At 34.1% G+C, this 9,527-nt stretch overlaps 1 protein-coding gene and 1 long non-coding RNA gene across 2 annotated transcripts; one reads left to right on the forward strand and one right to left on the reverse strand.

Moving 5' to 3' along the window:
- Positions 1–1,359: 1,359 nt before the first annotated feature.
- Positions 1,360–9,452, reverse strand: LOC114144948 (uncharacterized). The gene is made up of 3 exons (XR_003595587.1): positions 9,251–9,452; positions 5,056–5,250; positions 1,360–1,532 (listed from the first exon to the last, which is right to left on the reverse strand). It is a non-coding gene; the product is annotated as an uncharacterized LOC114144948 (long non-coding RNA).
- pold4 (DNA polymerase delta 4, accessory subunit) lies at positions 3,145–7,477 on the forward strand. Its single transcript, XM_028018212.1, has 5 exons — positions 3,145–3,289; positions 4,470–4,584; positions 6,120–6,203; positions 6,323–6,434; positions 6,890–7,477. Exons 2-5 carry the CDS (start codon positions 4,479–4,481, stop codon positions 6,912–6,914), a joined length of 327 nt encoding a protein of 108 aa, XP_027874013.1. The 5' UTR covers positions 3,145–3,289; positions 4,470–4,478; the 3' UTR covers positions 6,915–7,477.
- Positions 9,453–9,527: the final 75 nt, after the last annotated feature.

Genomic DNA, 9,527 nt, shown 5'->3' on the forward strand with positions numbered 1-9,527 from the left:
CACATCTAACCATATCGAGAATATAACATTACACACTTATTCACTTACAGCGCCTTTCAGTCTAATGCCATCAGGAACCGCTGAACGCCTCCATTAAACATCACAAGTTAGGACTGGATAAAAGCCTGTCAGCTGATAGAGTCCTCCCTCTTTTTCTTTCTTTCCTTCTCTCTCTTTCTTTCGCTACAGAAGATGTCTGCCTCATTATTGCTGTAGCCCGGCAGTTTTACGATTTTAGCTGCATCTTTGGTTTCTGGTTATTGTTGCTGTTTGAAGCAGCGACTTTATCCAGCAGTCAAAAGTGTCACAATGTGGTTTTTCTTTAAATGCTAATTTTCTACAGTGGTTTAATCTGTTTGTGCAATTCTGACTTATAAGACATTTATTAATCCATTTTTTATTACAATTATTTTAGATTTTTAAAATTATTTTTCTTTCTTTTCGTTTTTACCATATTTTTTCTTAGTTTTGTTCTATTTGCTTTGTTTATAATTTCCTTTTTCTTTCTTTCTATGTTCATCTTCTCTTCCTTTATTCCTTTTTTCTTTATTTTCTTTGTTTTTGTTGTTATTTTCTGTCTTTGTTTTTTTCTTCTTTATTTTCTGTCTCTGTTTCATTTTTCTTTGTTTTTCTCTTCCTTGTTTTTATTTTATTTTTACAATCCACTCCGGTGAAAATAAAACCAAAAGTGAACCATTTTATTTTTATCAGAAGTCCCACTACTGGACTAAAACTAATATATTTCAGACAACATAAACTATAATGGCAACGTTTTTTGTTGTTTTTACCTTAGATCAGGGGTTTCCAAACCCAGTTTTCAAGGGCTGGCCTGTCAGGATAACAAATTTTGCTGGACGATAAATTATCCCAGTATTTATTATGATAAACAGTGATATTGCTATTTTGAGACCATTTTCCTGCAATATAAACGGCATAATAAGTTTGCCTCCTCAAAGATCAATAAACTTCAATTTTGTAAATAACGCTTTGAACTGGGAGAAATCATAAATATCCTAAAAATGAAACATCTAAAAACAGTAAAGTGACCATAAATAAAACAGATTATGAATTGACTGTAAACATAATATTAACCATCAAAATGGGAATTACTGAGCTCATTTTAGTTTATCATGTTATTGATTGATTAATTGCTTATTGCAACAAGTTTAGAAATAAACTCTACATAATATAATCTTTAAATCTTAGGTTTTTATCACAAAACACAGTGATAAGTCTTTATTAAAATGAGTAAAATACATGTGAATGCTCATATTCTCAAGCTATAAAAGCATCATTTGAATGCGACCCATGATAACGAAAGTATTAGTGAGACACAAAAGATGAAATTGCACGACACAGGCCATTCTAAAGAGATTTGTATTGATTTGGAGAATTAAAGCCACAGCAGAGAAAAGGGAGGAGGGAAGAAAAGGACTTTGTCCATCTTTTGCTCTCCTACCAGCCATTAGCGACACTCTGGCCTCAGGCAGCATGACCAGCGTCTCCATTAAAGTCAGCACTTTCGTCCAGTCCTGAAACATCAACCACAGAGATCATGTCAGCGAACGTTATAATTCAACCACTTTGGGAGAGCTGATGGGAATTCAGATGAACTGCACTGTAAACCCTCTTCAGTGATTTATGGACTGAGGTTTGTGTGATTTCCTGCCACTTTGATTTGGGCGCACAAACTTAAAATACCATCAAATTTGTTTCAGTAAGTGTTTTAATGTATCTCATATAACATTTTCTGCCACTTTGATACATTGAGAGGCTTGAAATCAATGTGGCCCTTCCCCCCTACACACACAACTACTTAATAATTATGGAGCTACATTGGGGCCATAAAGTTTGCTCAGAACAAAATGGCCCCAATTTAGGTGGCATATTTTAACTATATATTTCAAAAACATTTTATTTTTTTTAAATATATATTGTTTTACTTTTTATTTTCAAAAAAGTTTGAAAATGATTAAAAAAAACATGAAACTGAAAAACACTTAGTTTTTTTAGTTTCAAAACATTTTTGTCAGTTTCACACTTTTTTTTCCAATTTCAAAATAATTTTTCAGATTCAATTTATTTTTCTTTTGAACAACTTTTATGACCCCAATTTAGCTCTATAAATCATGGTTTAAAGTTGCAGTATAATATGGCATCGTCCTGAAGATAAATTTATCTACCGTGTTTCTTTCTCAACATTTGTGAGTTTTTAAAACTAATCTTTGACTATGAATAATTATCTATGTTAACTGGTATTGTAATGCTCATATTGTGATGTTTTTCAGTTTTATTGTCCAGCTCTATTTTAAAGCTGCAGTATGTAAATTTATAAAAAAATATATTTTTTTACATATTTGTTGAAACTGTCACTATGTCGGAACAGTATGGTAAAAAAAAGTGAAAAAAAATCAAGCTCAACATGTAATATGCCACACACTTCAAAAACAGTAAATGTTTCAATCTAATAAAATTCAACAACTGATATGTCCATGACATCCATTACTATGGAAAGTTATACAAAGCATGCAAAGTGTATTAATCTGCCTTTTTACTCGATTATTAGGTAAAATTCTTACCTTTCAGTTGTACATGAGTAGAAACACGTTGAAGCCGTGCTACTTTTACTTAAAGCTAAACCTCTGGCTACTCTACCGACCTCTGGTTTTACTTACAACAGGGGTGTCCAAACTCTTTATATGCCAAATATATGCCAATCAAAAGAATTTCAGACCAAAACATTTCATATTTTTATAATAAGTTACACTGTGATGTTTTTGTTTTGTACAAACTTGATAATCTAATAGCTTAGTTAAACAAATAAATTGGTCAAATTTTCTTTTGCTGGAAAGAAAACTGTGGCCAAAACATATATTTTTCAAATTTGTCCGATTTTTAAGAAAAAAAGCAAATACTTTTATCAGTTCAGACCAATAAAAGCGTGACTTAGGTCACCCTACATGTTTGGAAATAGCTTTTTCCTAGTAAAAGAATGCAAAAATGTGTAGTTATTTAAAGATTAATACTTTGTATTTTAAAGAATTCAATTTGTCTGTAATCTTTCTTCACCAATTAAATGTAAATAGTTTCCATCTGCACAATCTCCTGTGCAGTCACAGGGGATTCCAGCAGGTGGCAGCAGAGGCGTGGGTCTGGCGAGGCGAACCGTAGAAGAAGAATTCGAACGCGTCATTGTTTTGGTTTGTTTCCTCTGCAGAAAAGTGGAGCCATAAACACTAACAACCGAGAACAAACACTAACAAATCTTTTAAATTCTGAACATAACGAGGTAAGTTCATAATAAACAACTCAACGCTGAGCTTAAAAGCGGTGCTGATGCACATCCGGGATCTGTTTGTGTTCGCCGTAAATGCACGTCGTTCATTGTTTTCTAAATAATTATTTAAATCCTTTTACTGACATCTGTTAGCGGGAGTATAACGCTGTAATAAATGAATGCGGAACTAAAGTCTGATTCAAACAAAATAAAGTGTAGCAGCGTAATAACTTCCCCTTTACTACCTTAATAACTGCAATTTAAATTCAAAAAGATTAATAGAAAGCTATATAATTAATATTACGAATTCCTTCGTCTGCCTGTTTTATTGTTTGATTATATGTCCGGAAATTAAACCTTGGTTTACTTTTATTGAAGTATTTTATCCATATCAGCGCATCAAAGCAGAACTCTGTATTTTATTCCATTATTTACACGTTTTTCAACTATTTGGCACAGAATGTTTCAGAGATTAATTGACCAAGTAATTAGTAGAATCTGTATGTGTTACAAATCATATCAAGAATATTTTTTTAACAGTTTACATTTTGTGAGGGGTAAATCCTATTTTTCAGAGAGCCTAAATTAAACACATTAAAATGAAAGAGAACAATATATTATAAAATACATTTATTCTCAGAATTAAAGCTTCAAATGCAAATTAAATTATCATATTGTGCCAACATTAGTCAATAATGAAACTATTTATAGTCACATTAATATAATAACTAGTAACTAGCAGTCTATGTTTGGAAATGTTAATAATTTAGATAATCTAAATACCTAATTTAACTTAAAAACATGTTGGGTAAAGTAGTGATTCACCAGTCTGACCAATCTGATCAGCAGAATTATTTTAAACAGGAGAAGATCACATATTAGTAAACAAAAGCAAGTGAAAAGCAAATTTTAAACCAATACCAAACATCACATGGACAATAAATAATATTTGATTTCTATATTTGATATTTTCTGTATTTGTTTCAAATCAGCTGTTAACCTGTAATAAGGAATCAAATCTTCTACATTTTTCTCTGATTTCTATAATTTTGGTGCATCACAGTACGGGACAGGCAATAGAGCTCTTTGGTAAAGTTTATAACCAGCTGTCAATATGAAATGATTCAAATCTGATTATTAAGTCATACAGCCAATCCGTTTGCAGTAAATTTCATTGATATGTGTTTTCTAGATCGTCACCATGACAACAAAACGTGGACTGATAACCGATTCATTTAAAGTGATGAAGAAGTCAAGGAGAGGGGGAAAGCGAAAGAAGAGTCCCACGCCTCCTCCAGCACAGCAAGGTGAGGCAGCGTTCGTGGTTTAAGCTGCTGTTTGCAGCTTAATGGGAACTTTTATTATTTTTACAAATTAGTTTCCATAGATTTATGTCAACAATATGTTCTACAATGCTAATCAAATCTTTTATGATAGCTTTGTTTAAAGAATAGAGCTTTGTTTTGGTAACTTCCAGTTATTCTAGATCAGTCTATCATACGCTCAATAAGCGATACATCCGTAGCATGCCACTCCGAACAAGAATGAAGCTTTCCTGATGGTTTTATGAGATTTAATTCCTTAGAAAGCACATTCCATTCATCATAGCATTGAAATCCACATATCACTGCCATAAGAGCTAAAACACATATAACTTAAGATTTGTGTAACCAATCATTTTACTATGTTTCCATTCATGTTACTTTAAGTCTGGGCCAAATAAACATATTAACATATAAAATATACACAAACGTAGATACTTTTTAAAATCAACACACCTTTTGACTCATGGAAGAGCTGCCAGCATGAAACAACGCTCCGTGAAAAACAAAGTGCCGCACTATTTGGAGAAAACATCCATCCATCCATTTCCTTACACCCTTATCCCATTGGCATCGGGAGGGGTGATGGTGCCGATCTCCAGCTGTCATCGGGCGAGAGGCGTTGTACACCCTGGACAGGTTGTCAATCCACTGGAGAAAACAAAATAACTCTTATACAACAACACTAAGCAGAAAATGCAAAATAAAAAATTAAAAGTATACAACAATAATTAGAAGTCAGATATACTGGCAAGATAAAACTCATTCAAATTTCCATCCATTTTCTGTTCACCGTTTGTCCCTAATGGGGTCGGGAGGGTTGCTGGTGCCTATCTCCAGCTACGTTCCAGGCGGGAGGCGGGGTACACCCTGGACAGGTCGCCAGTCTGTCGCAGGGCAACACAGAGACATACAGGACAAACAACCATTCACACACACACACACACACCCCTAGGGAGAATTTAGATAGACCAATTAACCTAACAGTCATGTTTTTGGACTGTGGGAGGAAGCCGGAGTACCCGGAGAGAACCCACGCATGCACAGGGAGAACATGCAAACTCCATGCAGAAAGACCCCGGCCGGGAATCGAACCCAGGACTTTCTTGCTGCAAGGCAACAGTGCTACCAACTGCGCCACTGTGCAGCCGTCAGTCAAATTTGATGTAATAAAAAACACTTGTGCTTATTTACCACATCGATAAATCAATTAATCGCACAAGTTAAAAGAAATTCAATAATTTCCACTTGCATGTTTTATCATTTCTGTTTTCTCTCTACCTTCCCGGATGATAAGTCTTTTGTTTACGGAGACTTTATAATTAAACGTATTTGTTGTTTCTGTTTTTTATTTTGGATATTTAAAATATCTTCCAGTTTCAGTGTTAAATGTTTATTACAATTTAATGTTTATTAATGTTTGAGAATGTGTTCTTGCATCATTATGCAAACATTTGTTATTGTTTTTGTTTTGATGCAAACCTGTCCTCAGTTCTTTCTGAATCTTCTTGTTTGAACAGAAGATGTCACTACACCTGCCAGAGAGGAGGAGATGCAGCAGCTCAAACAGTTTGACCTGGACTGGAGATTTGGGCCCTGCACAGGTAGTAAATAGTAGAAGCCTTAAAATAAGGCTCTGTGATTTAAAAAAAATATGTTTATTCTAAATGAAACATCTAGTATGTTGTATTTTGTCGAGTAAACGATTCTGGTCTGTCTTCAGGCATTAGCAGGATGCAGAGGTGGGAGAGAGCGAAGCTTCATGGCCTGAACCCACCTGAGGAAATCAAAGATCTGCTGCTGCAAACACACGATGATCCCGAGTACTCCATGAGGTGACACACACACACACATTTGCTTCCTCTGATCACTGCATTTAAGTTATAACCGTAATGAAACATTCAAACAAGTCTTAAACTAGTCACAGCTCACCTCTTATTTGAGATCTATTAAGCTAAAGTCCAGCAGCTAGTAGATGATTTTAAGACATTTTATTCTCATAATGGCACTGGAATGGTTCCTGTTATTACTTAAAAGCAAACGTTACTTGCCTAAAAGTCTTAGTGTTTTAGTAAGAAAGCTAGAATGAACTAGAAATGAAAACAATTCATGGTTTGTCCCGTAGGTGGCAGCAGACCCATCTGAGCGTCAGTGAGATTTATCTGTAAATGAAGCTTCCCTAAATTAATTCTGAAAAACTGCATTAGAAACTGGAAATCTGTTCTTTTTCTGAAAATAATACCTGCATGTAGAAAATTCAGAGGTTTTGCACTTTCTGTCTTTTTTTCAGCCTCTGGAGAGAATATCCTATCTGAGGAAAACATCATGAAGAGGACAAAGATCCAGACTTTTGTGAAAGTCAGGGATGTTTTTATTTTGTTGTTTTTATCACCATGTTTGCCATTTCTCTCATCCTGCTTGTTTTTTTTTTAAATAAAAGATTACCATGTATAATTTTTTTTTTGCATTACAAGATCGATACCATAGTGGAAGTTTCCACTATTTAAAAAATATGCCCAGGAATTGTATTCATCAGTTATATTTTCATTTATTTTCCTTTGATGTCATCACACTGGCACACATTTCCTTTTATAAAGTGATTTAAAAAACAAAGTAACATTTTTCTTTTACATTCCTGTAAGTTAAGAGAAGCAGGGCCAGCATGCTTTTTTTAATCTGCGCTATATTGTTTTTAATAAAAAAATATTTTAGTCTGTTGAATACTGGGATAAAGAAATTGATGTAACTGGTTTAAAAATAAATAAAAGTCACATTTAAATAACTTACTTAATGTTATTAGGGGAAGTTTTGATTGTGAGGAATAATTTTGCTGCAGATGCTACATCTTAAAATATAAATAAAACCAATTGTGTGTCAACTTTTTTGTTGTCTTTTTTTTTAAGAGCTCAAAATGGCGCCCTCTGTTGGGTATAACTTTAGCCAGACTTTCCGTGACGCTGATTGGTTCACATGCATGTCACGTAAGTGTCAGCAGTCGCACCGCTCGCTGATTGGTTGAAAGCTGGACGGAGGCGGTGTCTTTCTTTCTCTTAGCTTTTCTTTGCATATAGATCTGAGTAAGCGCTGATTGGTTAAGAAGGTACAAAGGTCTGATTTCTCGGTGTGTCATTGGTCCATATTTAGATGTAGTTGTTCTCTTTATTATAAGTTAAACAGAATCAGAAGCAATTTTTCATTGATGACTTTTACGTTATTTCGTGTTGTGAATGTCACAATACATAAAAAGAATAACAGGACACCCAGAGAGGTGGGTAAGGTACCGAAAAATTTTACTCTGGTAAAAGGTAAACATTGAAGAAATGACTCAAGTAAGAGTAAAATAATATTTGGTTAAAAGTCTACTCAATTACTGAATAACTGATAAAATTATCAATCATTTAATATTTAAAAATTACATCATCAAACAGACCAACATACAAGTTAAGAGGAAATTTTAATATTTTAGGCACTAAAATGACAATAATTCATATAAATAACAGACAAAATAATTTTTTTCCAAATGAGTTTCTTTCAATAAAAACACTTATAAAACTTGAATAAAAGCTGCAGGTGTGTATCTGGTGAATCTTTGGTTAAAACATGTTTGTTCTTCATTCAGTGGGTAGAAAAGCTAGAAATTTTACTCAAGTAAAAATAGAAATACATTAAAATATAATTACTCAAAGTACTGCACACTAAAAATACTCCTAAAGGTAATTTGTTTTTCAAATAATTACTCAAGTAAATGTCACCAGTTTCTACAAACTCTCAGACATCAGTTCTCTACTCAACCAGAAGGGGGCAGCAGAGCGCCTGATGGCTTTACTCTCATGTTGCGTTTCTGGGATTTAAATGTTGTCAAATCGTCACCTTCAGGAATCCCCACCTCTCCACCTTCATCTCAATCTGAACCAGAGAGATGAGGCTTCATGTTGTGGGTCCAGATGGACAGAACCGGGACGTATCGCTACGTCTCAGCAGTTAATCCTGCTGCTGAACGTTGCATAACGTCTTTATACTCTTGTTGTTTTCCGTCAAAAGAGCTTTGTTAAGTATCATTTCGACTTCGTGATAGTGAAGTTCCGACTTTATTTTCATTTTATTGTGACTGTTCCAACTTTACTCTCGCATTGTTATGGCTATTCTCATATTATTTCATCTTTATTCTGGTATTACCAGAATAAAAATATGACTTTATCCTGGTAATATTATGACTTTTTTTCTCGTATTTATTTCGACTTTATTCCCATCTGATTACCGCTTTAATCTGGCATCTTTACTACTTTTTTCTCGTATAATTGCGACTTTTTTCCTCATAAATTCCAACTTTATTCCCATATGATTATTAATTTATTCTGGTAATATTATGACTTTGTTCTTGCATCATTCCGACTTTATTCTGGTACCTTTACAACTTTCTCGCGTAATTAAAACTTTTTCTCGTATAATCGCGAGTTTTTTTCTATAAATTTGACTTTAATCCCGTATGATACTTTAGTCTGGTAATACTTCGACATTAACTTAATTTTATTGCGATTATGTTCATACTTTATTCTCGCATCATTAGGACTTTATTCTGGTATTAGTACAGTTTCATTCTCACATTATATGAACAGCACAAGGATACCAAAAATAAAGCGAACATTTTGACCTGCAGCGTCACGTCTCTGTCCCTGCTGTCCTTCCGCGGCGTAACGTCTCAGGTGTTCTATCAGATAGCCATACATGTCAGAAGCGGCAAGCGAACCGAGGAGAGGAGCTTGGAACCGAAGCACACAGAGAAAACAATCAAACATTAAAATCCTTTACTTTTATTAAATGTATTTTTGATGCAAAATGTAGAGTTGAACCAGTACTTGGCAGAAGGAGACCAGTGTCGTCAGGAACTTAAGCGAAATTTAGAATAACGGTTACGGCTCTTATTTTGA

Source organism: Xiphophorus couchianus, chromosome 5 (genome assembly GCF_001444195.1).
Source record: "Xiphophorus couchianus chromosome 5, X_couchianus-1.0, whole genome shotgun sequence".
In the NCBI taxonomy this organism is placed as follows: domain Eukaryota; kingdom Metazoa; phylum Chordata; class Actinopteri; order Cyprinodontiformes; family Poeciliidae; genus Xiphophorus; species Xiphophorus couchianus.

What these genes read in the sequence shown, in the direction of transcription:
- pold4 (XM_028018212.1), top strand. Translation starts at nt 4,479, where the DNA reads ATGACAACAAAACGTGGACTGATAACCGATTCATTTAAAGTGATGAAG. An exon ending in GAGATTTGGGCCCTGCACAG is followed by an intron (nt 6,204 to 6,322) that starts GTAGTAAATAGT and finishes GTCTGTCTTCAG; the next exon opens with GCATTAGCAGGATGCAGAGG. An exon ending in GATCCCGAGTACTCCATGAG is followed by an intron (nt 6,435 to 6,889) that starts GTGACACACACA and finishes TCTTTTTTTCAG; the next exon opens with CCTCTGGAGAGAATATCCTA.